The 14,565-nt window shown below is 38.5% G+C and overlaps 1 protein-coding gene across 1 annotated transcript in view; it reads right to left on the reverse strand.

Moving 5' to 3' along the window:
- Positions 1-2,844: 2,844 nt before the first annotated feature.
- slc43a1b (solute carrier family 43 member 1b) overlaps positions 2,845-14,565 on the reverse strand; it is a 163,145-nt gene continuing 151,424 nt past the window's right edge. Inside the window, exons 11-15 of the mRNA XM_059334301.1 lie at positions 13,185-13,317; positions 12,810-12,939; positions 12,546-12,619; positions 10,936-11,059; positions 2,845-10,802 (exon numbers count right to left, since the gene is read on the reverse strand). Of these exons, the coding sequence (XP_059190284.1) occupies positions 10,584-10,802; positions 10,936-11,059; positions 12,546-12,619; positions 12,810-12,939; positions 13,185-13,317 (680 nt within the window). The 3' untranslated portion in view covers positions 2,845-10,583. The remainder of the gene's footprint in view (positions 10,803-10,935; positions 11,060-12,545; positions 12,620-12,809; positions 12,940-13,184; positions 13,318-14,565) is intronic.

Raw genomic sequence — 14,565 nt, forward strand, 5'->3', positions numbered from 1 at the left:
TTTATTTAATTCAAGGTCTGGCTGTGATTGCCAGGATTGGGGATTCACTTTCAATAGTCTTGAGAAGCAGACAAGCTCTACTCAGCTTTAACCATGATTTGTTTTTGTTTAAATCCTCTTTCAATTTGTTATTCTAAAATATGTATTGTAATTTACAAGTTCTTGTTCTAAGACCCTCATTTTCCAATGGTTGGAAAATTTTCCGGAGTTGGATATCAGTGTCAATTGTTCCCAACTGTTTAGTTATTTCTTTAAATATGGCACAGCCTAGGGCTGCACGATTATGGCCAAAATGCTAATCACGATTATTTTGATCAATATTGTAATCACGATTATTAATCACGATTATTCATTGCGTTAGGGAAAACATCTGTATTTTTATTGTACTACTTTTAAACAAACATTAGGGACAGTTTTTAGTGTGTGTACTAACGCCTGGATTCCACTGGATGCGCAACGGCTGCAGATCCGTCGTCGGAGCCGTTACGCACCCATTATAATCAATGTGTGAGATTCCACCGACTGCAGATCCGCTGCGTAATGAGTCCGACAACGCAGGGCCATCCGACAGCCCTCGCAACACTTGCGCAGAGCTTCTATTTTTGTCGGACGACGGAGCACTACGCATAAATTCAGCACAGAGCACATCGTTCGGGACAGGAAGTCTTGCACAGACACAAAATAAAACACCGGTATATTTTCAAAATAAAATACCTCGGGTTCGCTAACGAGGTCGGCCGGCTCGTTAACAAGCCGGCCGACCTCGTTAGCGCTCGTTAAGACGGAGTCGCTGGATTTGTCTCCAGTCATTAACGAGGAGATGTTGATTATCTTCCAGTTATATCAATTGATTAGGCGTGAATTTGCGAGATCTCGTGCGTCCTCGGGACTCTGCTGTCCGCAACAGCTCCGACACAGACGGATCCGGTGGGTGTTGACGGACTGCGTAGATACGCAGCCGTTGCGGACAGACCCCTGTCGGAGTCGTTACGCATCCAGTGGAATCCAGGCGTAATGTGTGTAAGCACATACACACTGTACTGCTACAGAGCTAATTGTTAGCCTATTAGCAATTTGCAGACTGAACGCTAAGGGGTTAACATCAGGACTGTGCCTAGGGTTGCCAACCGTCCCTTGAAAAACGGAATTGTCCCGTATGTAGAAACAAAAGCACCCGTCCCATATTGAGATGAAAAGGGACGCATTTTGTCCCGTATTATTGTGACAGTCAAAAAATAGTCAGTATATGCCAAGGAAAAATGAATAACAGAGCGCTTTATATGTAAACTTACGGTAAACTTGTCTGTATGTACAAATTGTATGTATGTATAACTTTTACTTGTAAGAATATGACGATACAGAATACGCTCATCCCATTGGTCGAGGAGAAGATAGCAGAAGACAACAAAGCAGCATGTGTAGGTTACAACTGACACAGACGCCAACACTGCTTTACGGGGCAATACACTTTCGAACAGCAATGCCACTAGTACTCCTCCGAGAAAAAAACAGAAAAGGATGCAAAAATACTGAGGAATGGGAAAAAGGAAACACCTGGGTGGGAAAAGTGCGTGATACCATCTATAAAGCCACTGCACGGTGTGCCGGCGCTCTTTTTCCATAGCCCATGGTGGACTGACTGATCTGAAACAACATGCTTCCAATACTGCGGTCACGCCAGCTCCACTTTAAATTCTAGTGCGCAATTACATTGTACTTTACGGTAGACCTTTTTTCAGCTGCATGACAAATAGCCATTCAATTGTATTCATGCTGCTCCAATAAAATAAGTAAATCAAATTAAACTCAAGTGCATTCTTGAAGACCAGGTCCCCATGTGTTCATGAAATGAATTTCATGCCTTTTTACTGAACCAATTTGGAAATATGGAATGCCATAATCTTCCAAAATGGCCATTCAATTATATACATGCTGCATTTTAAAAGCCAACAAAAGGGGTAAATCAAATTGTTATTAGCAAACTCCACTATATCTTTGAAGAACAGGGCCTAATTGTTATTTGTATTAAAGTGAATTGCTGGATGATAATTTGTTTTCCATGTATTCATGTCACACAAAAATATCCATCTAATTCAGTTCAGGTTGGAGTCAAATCGTTAAAAAAATAATTTCACTCACGAAAAAGGGGCTAAAAAATGTCACCACTCCAGGATGGGTGAAGGCAATCAGGTCAGCCGGCCCTGCCAATGAGGTGTCCCTTATTAATTTTTCGGGGAGTAGACCTTAACTGTGCCGCTTCGACTCACTCTTAGAGTAAGAAGGAGTCTCCAATAACACCAGAAAAAGTTGCTGGATTTTTCGCCAGTCCCTTTTTTGAAAAATAGTCGCTCAGGGGGTCTGAAAAGCTGCTAAATATAGCAATATATATATTAAAATATGTGGCGTCGAGTACTACGTCACATCCTGCTTAGCCTTCACTCGTTATTTATTTAGGCAGCTACATGAAACCTTAACTATGCGTTCACCCCCTGGTGGTTGGTGGACTACTGGTGTAGAAAGTGCTTGATTAGATATGCAGGAGAGTCGCATTTTAAAATGGAAATATCGCCGACGATCAGGTTCATTTAATCGTGACGGCCAAAATGGTGATCATGATTAAAATTAAATTAATATTGCAGCCCTAGCACAGCCTATGTTCTGAGACATTTAACTGAGTTTGTGAGTGTTTAAAAAGAGTTGAAATTGTTTGTGTTTTGTTTCTAGCTTTCTCTCCCCCTCCTTTTTCTGTCTTCCTCCTCTTGCAGACATCTGTGTGCGTGAGTAATTGGGAGTGAAGTCCCTATTTCTTGCCAAAATGCTGTTATTAAAACTGTAAAATGTAAGAACAATAACATCAAGAGAATGTCATTCAATGCTTTTATTTAATTTTATTCTTCACATTTGAACACAGCAAATCAATGCAATTTGATCAGGAAACAAATATAACACAAAATGTATTTACACTAAACAATTATGTTAAATTGCATTCTCCCTCGTCATTAAGTTTTCAAAAATAATTACATTCCATCTTGATTTTATCTTATTGATCCAAAATAAGGGATGATGAATTTAATTACCACTAACAAACAATGAAATAACAACACACAGTATGCAAATGTAAGCCAATGCAACAATACACAATAAATACAACCTTGGTGAAGCATATAATGTCCAGTTGCCTGCAGACTACTGAATTTGGCCAGTGTTTCTGTTGTATATTTAAAGGTTCACCTGCTGTGTATTCTTTCTTTTTTTAATAGACGTGTATTTATTGAGTTTTAACAGTTTACAAAATTATAATTTAATACATTTGACAAAGCATTTAACAGTCAAACTATAAGGAATCCACTCCACCCACCCCCAAGGAACAATAAATAGTTAAAGGAAAGAAATACAATAACATACAATCCTTTGGATACAAATTAAGAATGCAAAGTATGGGACAGTCAGGTATTGGATTTGAGGTCATCTGAGAAATACATTTTATAACTTCATTCCAGGACAGTCCCACAGACAATGAAATAAGGTGCCTTTTCAACATTGCATTTAACACAGCTGTCAGCAATATTTGGATTCATCTTATTCAGTCTTTCTGGAGTAACATAAATTCTCATAATCCAATTATATTGAATCAGTTTGAGATGAGTATTTATTGTTAGAAGTTGAGCTCGAACACATGTCCACTGCAAAAAAAACAGCTCTCAAAAACAAGGGGGAAAAAATATTTTAAAATAGGTATATTTTGCTTAAAAATAGTAAAATTATCTGCCAATGGAACAATAAAATTTGGCTTGTCAAGACTTTCCAAAACAAGTAAAACATATCTAATCTCAATGAACCCACAAATACCTTAGAATATGTGTATTGTAACTAATATCGAGTGCATTTTTCTTGATTCTAATGAAATACATGTGACCTATTTTCTCTGAATGTTGAAAAATATTATTGAATTAATAATAAATAAATGCTAGAGCCATCATCTTGACATGATGATATACAGAGGCATTATATTTCTTGAAACCAGCAAAGTCATACTATAAACTAGTGTACTTTTCTTGATACAGATACAAATAATTTTATCTGTATGTACAATATTTTTCTTAAAATGTTTGAAATCAAGCAAAAGCCGTGGAATCTTTCTATCAAACAAGTGAAACAGTCTAAAATAAAAGCTGCTTTCTAAGAAGAACTACCTAATCAGAAATATCGTGGATCAAGGGGACATCTGCTTATTTTTTGTCTGTTATTCCAAATAAACTTTGTAAATATTTGCTTCATTTTTGAGAAGAACTGTTCTGCCCTACAAAGTCTAACTGCAGTAACTACGCAAAAGGTAAAATTGACGTGGTTTAACCTGCCAGCCAAATTGGTTATTTATAGATAAGTGATATGACATTTATTTCTACATGTATTGATGGTGTAATTTTTATGCGAAGAATCATGATGATTTATTTGACCTTTGACCCCAAAAATGTAGCTACTGCACTCTGGTCTTGCTGTAAAAGGTTCTAATAGTAATACAGTAACTACAATGTTGTTGACTTCTTTCAGCTTTTATATTTTTCAGTGAATAAACATTTTCAAATTGATTTTGTTAGAAGTGCAGTTAAAAGTGTTTAACAACTCTATTCCAAGATTTGTGTATTTTAGACTTAATATCAAGAAATGTTATATTTTAGTCTTAATATCATTTTATCTCACTTTTTATCTTCATCACTATCTAGATAATAATTTCCCTTTAAAATAAAATTATAATTTCTATTATTTTTATGTTTAAATTAGTATATATATCCAAAGCAGACTATGGTAACTGCAATTACTGCTTGGTTTTGAGTTGGATTTTGTGGTTTTTATATAATTATTTATCTGAAATGAAGCAAAATTGAAATCTAAAACTTTGTCACATGATAAAACAAACATCAAGCAGTTCTATTTTTTTTTTTAGTTATAACTCAATTTTGATTTTGACCTAACTGCAGTAATTACAAAAATGTAATTACTGCAGTTAGGTTTTGTAGGGTAGTGTGGTGGTGGTGATAAAGGGATAGATTGAAATAGATATAAAAACATAGGTAGTATATTCCTAAAAAAAAAAATCCTAAAAGGGAGATTGGCATTGTTGACCAACTATTCATGGATTCAGTTACTGAGAAAATTACAGGATCATAGTTACAGGATACTAAATCCTTGATGGTTGGGGTAATGGTAATACCAAGATATTTAAATCCATTTACTGCATTACTGAAATTGTGGTTTATCACTGGACTTATTCGCTCCTGCTTATTCAGAAACATGATAGAGGATTTTGTTTAATTTACTTTAAAGCCTGAAAATGTTCAGAATGTGCCAATTAAGTTAACAAGATAACTAATTTAATTATTTAAATCTGTTAGAAGTAAGAGGGTGTCATCAGCATACAATGTTTGGTGTCCGATATTTTTATACCTGAAATTGAGGTGTGTGATCTCACAAATGGTTCCATTGGCAAAACAAATAGCATTGACGAGAGAGGGCACCCCTGACAGGTACCTCAGCCAGATCTGAGTCAGTATAAAGTGTCAAAATCCATTTTCAGAAGTAGTTACCAAAGCCAAAGCGTGATAACACATCAAATAAATAGCTCCACTCCACCCTATCGAAGGCTTTTTCAGCATCCGATGATAGAATGGCAGTGTCAGGGGTTCCCTCCCTCGAATGTATCAAATTCAGCACCCTTCTGACATTATGAAAGGCTTGACGGTTTTTCACAAAACCATTCTGGTCCAAATTGATAACAATCTGAAGCACCGATTCCAGTCTTCTAGCCCTTACTTTAGCAATAATGTCTGTATTGAGCAGTGAAATAGGCCGATATGATGTGCAATTAGTATGGGACTTATTGGGTTTCAAAATAAGTGATATCAGCGCACTCCTCAGGGATTCTGGGAGACGACTTTGTTAAAGGCCTCCTCATACATAGCTAAAAGAGGTTGAATTAATTTATCTTTAAAGATCTTATCAACTGGGAGGCCGTCTGGCCATGCAGCTTTACCGCCCCTCATATTGGTAATGGCATCGGCAATTTCTGTGACATCTTGTTCCCTATCCATATGTCCTTTGAAATGGTATGGACTGTCCAGGAATTTAGATTGTGTTTCCAAATTTTCTGAGTATTCAGATGTATATAATATTTCATAGTAGCTGGATAAAGTATCATTCATTTCCTGAGGGTCTGTTGATATTGCACCACTGCATCCAATTTCATTATTCGCCAAGCCAACAATCTCCCCTGTTTTTCACCTTGGTCCTCTAATAACTCTGTTTGAGTCGGATTAAATTATTTTCTGCTTTCTATGTGGACAATTCCTCGTATTGGGCTTTACGTAACGTTAATTCTTGTTTTGTTTTTGTTGAGCTATCCAGAAAGGCCTCTCTTTCCAATTGTCTAATTTTGTGGTCAAGCTCATTCATTTTCAACTTGAGTTTGTTTGTTATGGAATTGGTATAAGATATGATCATGCCGTAAAGGCCTCCCATCTGACAATAGCAGAGGTTTCATCTGTATTTGTATTGAAGAAGGACTCAATTTGTGCCTCTAAAAACTGTAGAAAGTTCAAATTGGTAAGCCATCTGGGATGATATCTCCATCTAGGAGTGCCTTTAATTACCCCCTGGGCTCTTCAAGTAAAGTAGGCGAGTGGTCTGGCAGTAATATACTGTTTTAGGCTACGTTTACATGATGACGGTCTGATCAGAAGACGCAAAAGTGGCGTTGCGTCTTCACTTTTTATTCTGCGTTTAGACGAGCGTTTTACGTTTCACGTGCATACGGTGAGGCTAAAGTGTGTGAATTGGATTGGGTATGCATGCCAGGCGGCATCACTTAGTGCCATAAGAGCATCTTTGGGCATGTGGAAGTTTTCACGCCACGTATTTTCATCAGCTACTCCTTCCACAAAGTTCTCCACCAACCACTAGATCTCCCAGGTCTCGTCCAAAGCCGTCTGGCTCGCCTCTGACCAATTGGTGCATCCAAAATGTGATAGAGATCATTCCAGATCCTTCTCTGTTCACTAATACTATCTGTACATATCCTGTACATTTGGTGGAAAGACTCCTGTAAGTTTATTAGAGCTGCCAGAGCAGCTTGAAGGTCTGACATATGGAAATAATCCCACATGTTTGTTTATTTCCCTGTACTGGAGCATGTATGTGATGTAAACGCGTACGTGACGTGAGCAGATCTGAGCAGAGTTTTGTGTCTTGGCAGTGTAGACGGACACGCTACGGCGGAGCGGATTACAGTTTTACACTCTGGAGGCTGGTTTCACTTTTTTGCATTTTTATGCCCCAAAAACGACGTCACCGTCTAAACTAAAGGCACTTCTGATTAAATATTTTGTTGTTTTTAGCCCTTGTGTAAACAGGGCCATAGTTACATTCTATCACAGAGGGGAGCATAGAGTTGGAAATCAGGAAATAATCAATACATGAGTTTGACTTAAATCTGGGAGAATAACAGGATAATTCTAGTTTATCTGGGTTTAATCTCCTCCCAGGGTCACACAAGTTTAGATCATTTACATACTGTAGCAGCTTCTTCCTACTTTGTATGTTCTGCTGTATATTCTGTTCGGTGTTTCTATAGACCTTTGTCACAGGAGAAAAGATTATTTTTAATCAAGCTGTCTCCTTGGTTTGTGCGTATGTTGGCTTTAAATCAGCATGCTCAAACATGAGCAGATTGCACTTCCGAAGCAAGTCACACATCCAAACACACATTTTAACTTTTTCACATATCGTCATGTAATCACTAAATACAATTTCTCATTGAACATTTCTGTATTAACACTATACATGCTGGAGGCCACAATGTCCTCTCAGGCTGAAAGTAGTAACAAGAAGGCTTTGTGCAACATTAAGATAAAGCAGCTTTAGCTTTAGGAAGTACAATATTACACTAGTCTTGTATGAACTCCTTAGCTGTGCCTGCACAGGTGAGGATGAGTCTCTGAGGTTTGAAACTTTCAAAAACTTTTACTTTTTTTTTTTTAATGCAATCAACATTTATAGGATCGAATCCAAATATCACAGAGGTGCTACGATGGTTGCTATGAGACTGTCAGTATAGCTGTTGTTAAGGCACCATATATCAAACTGACAATGTGACAGGTGAAAGTGTAGAGAAAAACAAGCTGACAGCTTCAGACAGTTGAGAGATCTTGTTAAATGTACAAAAATTAGAAAAGTCTGTTTCCTGCTTTGAGTAATGTCTCGGTTTATTTTTTCTTCATTTTGAGGACAAAAACATAAAACAGCACAAGTCCAAATAAAACTGGATTTAAATTGGACTTGTGCTGTTTTATGTTTCTATCAAATTACCTTCAAAGGTTTCGGACTAAAAATCTATGTTGTTAACAGAATATTAACTCACAGTATTCCATTTAAATTAAAATAATCCTGTGAAATGATTTAATCACAGCTGTTACAGTCGTAGTAATGTCAGATCATCATGGACAGAACTATACCAAAGTTGTGCAAATACAACTCTAACCTAAAGTCCCATGTTAACACAAGCTAAAATCAGGAGAGAAAAGATCCTCCCTTATTTTGTTGCACTTAGCAATGAGCATTCATGTTAATTTCATAAAGTCAGATAAACCCAAACATTTCATGTTTGTTTTCATGTGAGCATTCTGCGTTTAGCAGAATATGCACGAGAGTAGAAAATACTAAGTCAATACTGTCATATTCTGTATGTTCATACCAGTGTGGCTGCGGTGCTGCTTTTCTTTGGGTGCATTATCTTAACATCAGAAAATAAAGCCACACTGTGTTACTGCTATCCATAGTGCCGTTTTTAGCCGCTACATTTACGGCCCCTTAACATCTCATCTGCACTTTGAAAGCGCCAGAAGCGGGATGCCAGGATCAAGTGAGTGGCAGAAAATTGGTAGGACTGTTGGGAGTGGGACCACTATGAATTGACCTATGGCTAAGCCACGCCCCCAAATGCGATGAGCCAATCACAGTGCGCATAGCTAACCCAATACACTTGGACATTCTCTGCTTCCATTGAAATGCATTGGAGTTGGTCAGTTTTCATTCGTTTTTTCTTGACATTTTTAGTTTAAAATGGTCAAACGCTGTGCCACGGGATGGATTTTCTACCCTTTCCCAAGCCACATCTCAACCCAGATAAGTGTCTGTTCTGGATAAAGTTATGCGGTAGACCTCAACACCAACTAAAGGTGGATAAAATTAACCAGGATGTCTACATCTGTTCTAAGGTAGGTCAACAACGCAGCACCAAACTAACGGAGAGGTACTCTTGGTAAAGATGGTAAAAAGGCTTGTTCTCCAAAAATTATCAATTGCCTCCTGTAAAATGTCTCCTACTGTGACAGCTGCCATAGCGCCTGTCACCGAATGTTGACTGTTTGTCCGAGTGAGTGGAGGGGGCGGGGCTTACCCATAGGTTAATTGCATCCCGGCAAGGCGGAATATTTGACGTCGCGCATGACGTCTTACACGCCTCATACTTTGTCCGACAGTCATCGAATCACTGTTAAGCAGCATGTACAACAACTGCAGCCACCGTTGCTAACTGTGCACAGCGTCTGGTGCTTGTTGTAAACAAACCGGCACCGCTAACTGTGCACAGTGTCTGGTGCTTGTTGTAAACAAAGGGAGGTCGCTAACTGATCACATACTACTGCTGCAACACATACACACTGTACTGCTACAGAACTAACTGTGTAGCATATTAGCACTATGCTAATGTGCAGCACTGCTGCTGCTCTGTCACGTCACTATCGTCTCCTCCCACCTCGTTCCACGATGCCGGACTGCACTATGAATTGGCATGAATATCACACCTTCCCGGGATCACTATGAATGCCCTAAGGGGGGACTTGCGGGACTGCACTGTAAAAGAACCTAATGGCAGTTAGTGGAGCTGAAGTTTGGAGCAACAGGAACATTTAGCTCCTGGTCTCAATGGACAAAGGATAAAATCCCTGAGTGCTTCAATATTAATGATTCTACTTTTCATTCATAAGATTCAAAATTATATAGATGTATGTATTTTTTTCCAGTTAGAGTTTCACTCTAAACATCTCTTTATTTTGAGATTCCATATGAACATGCATTTCCTTAAATATTTCTTTCTAAAATGCGTTCAACTGTTTATCTGGGGTTCAAATGAAGTTTCAACCGTCCAGATCAAGTGGACACAGGGGGACAATGTTCAGGACAAAATGAAGAGGGAATTTTGGAGAAGCAAAATCCCCATGAAAAAGAGAACAACATGTAAACTCCAGGCTGGAAGGAGCAGAGCTGTGAGGGCCCAGTGCTAACCACTGAGCCTCTACATGTCAGATAAAGATTGACATTCGTGTTATACTCCATCCCATTTGTGAACTTTGCCAAATTGTGTTTTGCTTGTTTTAAATAAGGATAAAATAAAAATGTGCTCAATATGTGTGTTTTTGTGATGATGTCATAGTGTTCAAACCATTTATATCCTCAGAATATTTATACACTGAACAGTAATCACAAAAACACTGTTCTATGAACTGATCATTTCACTGGTATCAGTCAGTTTATCCATTCAGGGTGTATCCATTAGCCGCATGCCCATTGGCCTGGCTTTTAGCAGTTCCACTATCTGATTGGGTGAGAGGAGAATTCTCTTTGTCTGAATGGCTGGCACCCAACCTATCATGCTCTGCATTTGCCCTGATCAGGTTTCTACGGTGAAAGAAGAGATAGCCTGGCAACAGGAAACCAGCCAGAGAGAAGATGAGAAGGCCCAAATTGATCTGTTGTAAGGAGAGACATGTCAGTGTATGTGGCCAACCTGTTGTATGTATTGGTCTTCTCACGGATTGTGTGTGTGTGTGTGTGTGTGTGTGTGTGTGTGTGTGTGTGTGTGTGTGTGTGTGCGCTCCATACCCAGTAAGGATCTCCTCTGAGATGTCCCACCATCAATATGAAAAGTGGCTGTTGAAGTAAGGCGAAAGCAGCACTGACCATTGACTGCAGGCCTGTCAGTGTTCCAAAGTGGTTGGCTGGATACCTGGAGCAGGACGGGACACATGCCTCAGAATCCAAAGACAGATAAAGTATTTTCTTAATTCAAAGTTCAAATATTCTAAACTGGGCACAATACAGTGAACGCACACACACGCACACACACACACACACACACACACACACACACACACACCAACACCTGCTTTATTATGTTACATGACTTCTTCCTCATTTCATTCTAAAGCAGGGACGGCCCAACTTAAATGCTGGAGAGGGCCACAATTTTTAATGGACACTACCACGGGGCCACATATAGGACCGTGCACTTAACCAGATATGATGAAACTGCAATTTTAAATATGTTTACAGTGCAGTAACTTAACATAGTTCAGGCTCAAATGCATGTATAACAATATAAATAGGAATACAAAAGGTTTGAAGCAAATAAAAAATAATCACTTTCTGTGATTTCTTTTTTTTTCAGTGCAAGAACAGCAGACCAACAATAATTGCAAAAAGTAATTTTGTGCAATTTTAGACTGCGCTTTTAAGATTTCATGCTCAAATGCATGTAGTTGTACTGAGGGCCACTTCAAGTGAGGGTGCGGGCTGTATGCGGCCCCCAGGCCTCCAGTTGCCCATCCCTGTTCTAGTGACTTCGACTTTTTCTTCGTTATTTTGACTATTTCGTCATTATTGTGACTATTTTTTTTTCCTCATTTTGACTTTTTTTCCCTGACTTAGACTTTTTTTTCATGACGAGAGCAGCACCTCGTGTCTAGCAGTTACCGGATATTGTGAAAAACCAAACCTCTGGTAGAAATGATCAGATTTAATGTTGAGCAGTTCTCACTGCTACACTCTAAGAAATGATTCAAGGAGCCTGTAAATGTGACATTCATATCTATGCAAACTAAATAAAAATGCTGAATATCATCATGATGAGTATTTGAACGGACTTCATCAAAATTCATTAGTAGAACTCCAACAGGAATCTTTGTGTAAAATATCCATATATAAATTAAGTTTACCTCTGTGAGTCAAATATTAATTTATTTTGAAGATTACGTGGTTTAAATATTTGTAATAATAAGTGTACAATAAGTGTAAAATTAGTAAATCATGAAGAAATTAGTTATATCCTACAAATGTTTTCAATTATATTTACTCAGTTTGTTTAGTGATTTCTACTCAGGTTTTCCATATGGTTTACATAATATTTCATATATTGTTTTTTAATATGTGGTAATCGAGCCAAGTGAATTCACTTAAACGTACTTGAAAATATTACTTAAATTTACTCATTACTCATTTTTATATGCAGTATTATTTATTTTTTGAGTGTAGCTTGTTACAGAAACTCCTTCTAACATTATGTCAAATTTTAGATTGTGTGTGTGATTGTTTTTGTCAGTCCATTCAGCAATGTGTACGACTGAGGAGGATTACAGAGTCAGGGGTCAACTGGGTTTCTTACTACACATTTCACTGGTCAGTCTTTATCTAAAAATATATGTGGTGTTACTCACACAGCAGCATAGAGACCTCCACAGCAGGAGTGGATAAATCCTCTCACTATGGTATGGAGAACAAACGACACCGTCTGACGGAGCAGGAAAGTCAGAACGACATGAGAGAATACATGAATAAATGATGATGAATTGTGAGTGTGTGTGTGTGTGTGTGTGTGTGTGTGTGTGTGTGTGTGTGTGAGTGTGTATGTGTATCATAGGCATTAGTCTGTATGAGCAGAATTTGGACAGTATATGGTATTCCTCTAGTATTTCTCTAACCTGTAAGGGCAGGTTGTCAATCAAGGAAATTATTCCAAAGATGACCAATAGGATGTTGGTAAAGATGAAAGCTCTCATGGCATTGGTCAGTTTCTGGATCTTTCTGTCTCTTTTTGGGCGGTCTGATTGGCTAAAGGGGACAAATGTCAAATGCAGGAGAGGTGTGGATGTTAGAGTCCAAGAAGAAACAGAATTTGAAAACTGCACCATTTTCTTCATCTTTGACAGTGTAGACAAGGCAGGGATCATTTCACGGCATATAGACGGCAAGCACATGTTCACATGGTGTGTCAAGTATCTCTAAAAGCTGACTTATCTTTACAAGAATCATCTATTTTATCTGACAGCTATGTATTTGCTCTTTAACAATCATACCTTATCTCTGTTTGTGTATTTGCATTTTCCTCTTCACACTCCTTCAACCTCCAGTCCATGATGTAGCCAATCAGAGGACAGGTCAGTAGACACAGCAGCTGCATTGTACCGAAGATAGAGGAGTAGAATCCAACTGTGGAGGACAAACAGTATGGCGTCATATTTGAGTCATAAGTTGCGCGAGCGATAACACATCTGCATGCGCGCAGATCTCTCTGCACGTCAGTCTTTTCAGACAGCCCACAAACATTGAAAGACTTTCTGATCATATCCTTGTCCAGGCTTCTTGTTCTTTTCTTTTCTTGTTGTTTTTCTGTTTAATGTTTTGATCCGGCCTATGCTTGGATCCAGCCTTTATTGATTCATTGATTCTTAAGTATTTCTGACTGCTATGTTGGTTTTATTTAACGTTACATCATTAATTGTGACGGTTAGTTACCGTATTTTCTCAAGAAATAGCCGGTCTCATATAATGGCCAGGGGCGTTGTTTACATGAACAAATAAAGGCCGGATCCAAGCACAGGCTGGATCAAAACCATAGACTGTATAAAAATAATGGACGTAGTCACCATGACGTCACCCATTGGTTTGTGGCCCGTTGGAAGCATCAAGTTCAGCGTTACACTCGTCGCCATCTTGCGTCGCCATCTTGTTTCCGATATGCAGAGCAGACCATATTTGGAGCGAGAGGGATCTGACGACGCTGACTACAGCCTCTCTACACTGGCAACCCGACTGAGAGAAGCCGCTGCTAATTCATGTTAGCATTAATTGGAGCATTAACTGGGATGTTAGTTTTGGCTAGCAAAAAACAAAAACAAAATGTATGTTACTGACCTCAGAAAAATGAACAGCGACTCCTTGGAGTGTCTGTTAGTCCAACCAAACACTGAACAAGACATTTTTACTGAACAAAACGTTCAAATCATTAAGTGAAAATAAAAAAAAGGGTCAAAGTTATGAGACCAAATCGGTAAACGTCCTCTTTTCTATCTATATAACGTTATATGTAACTTTATTGACACGTTGCCGTGGATACGCATTGCTCTGCTTCTCTCCTGATGACGGCTCGCCTTGTTAGTGACCTGTCAATCAAAGGTAGCCACGCCCCAAATCATATGATTCGTTATCTTCTATTTTCTTCTAAATGGGGCCATTATTAGAACTACTGACATCAAATTGTCTTGAAGAAGATTTTTTACTAGTGATTGAGACCATAGTGTTGTCCTGAAAAAAAATTCTGAGGTTATAAATCAAGTGAGAAGTTTTCAAATTTTGCACTGAAATGAATGGGCAGAATTTTTTTGCAGCCAAACTTAGCGCCCCCAGCTGGAATTTCCGGGTGATTGCAGGCTTAAGGCACTTCTTGGTTGGCCTCCA

This window comes from Centropristis striata, chromosome 1, assembly GCF_030273125.1.
Source record: "Centropristis striata isolate RG_2023a ecotype Rhode Island chromosome 1, C.striata_1.0, whole genome shotgun sequence".
Lineage (NCBI taxonomy): Eukaryota > Metazoa > Chordata > Actinopteri > Perciformes > Serranidae > Centropristis > Centropristis striata.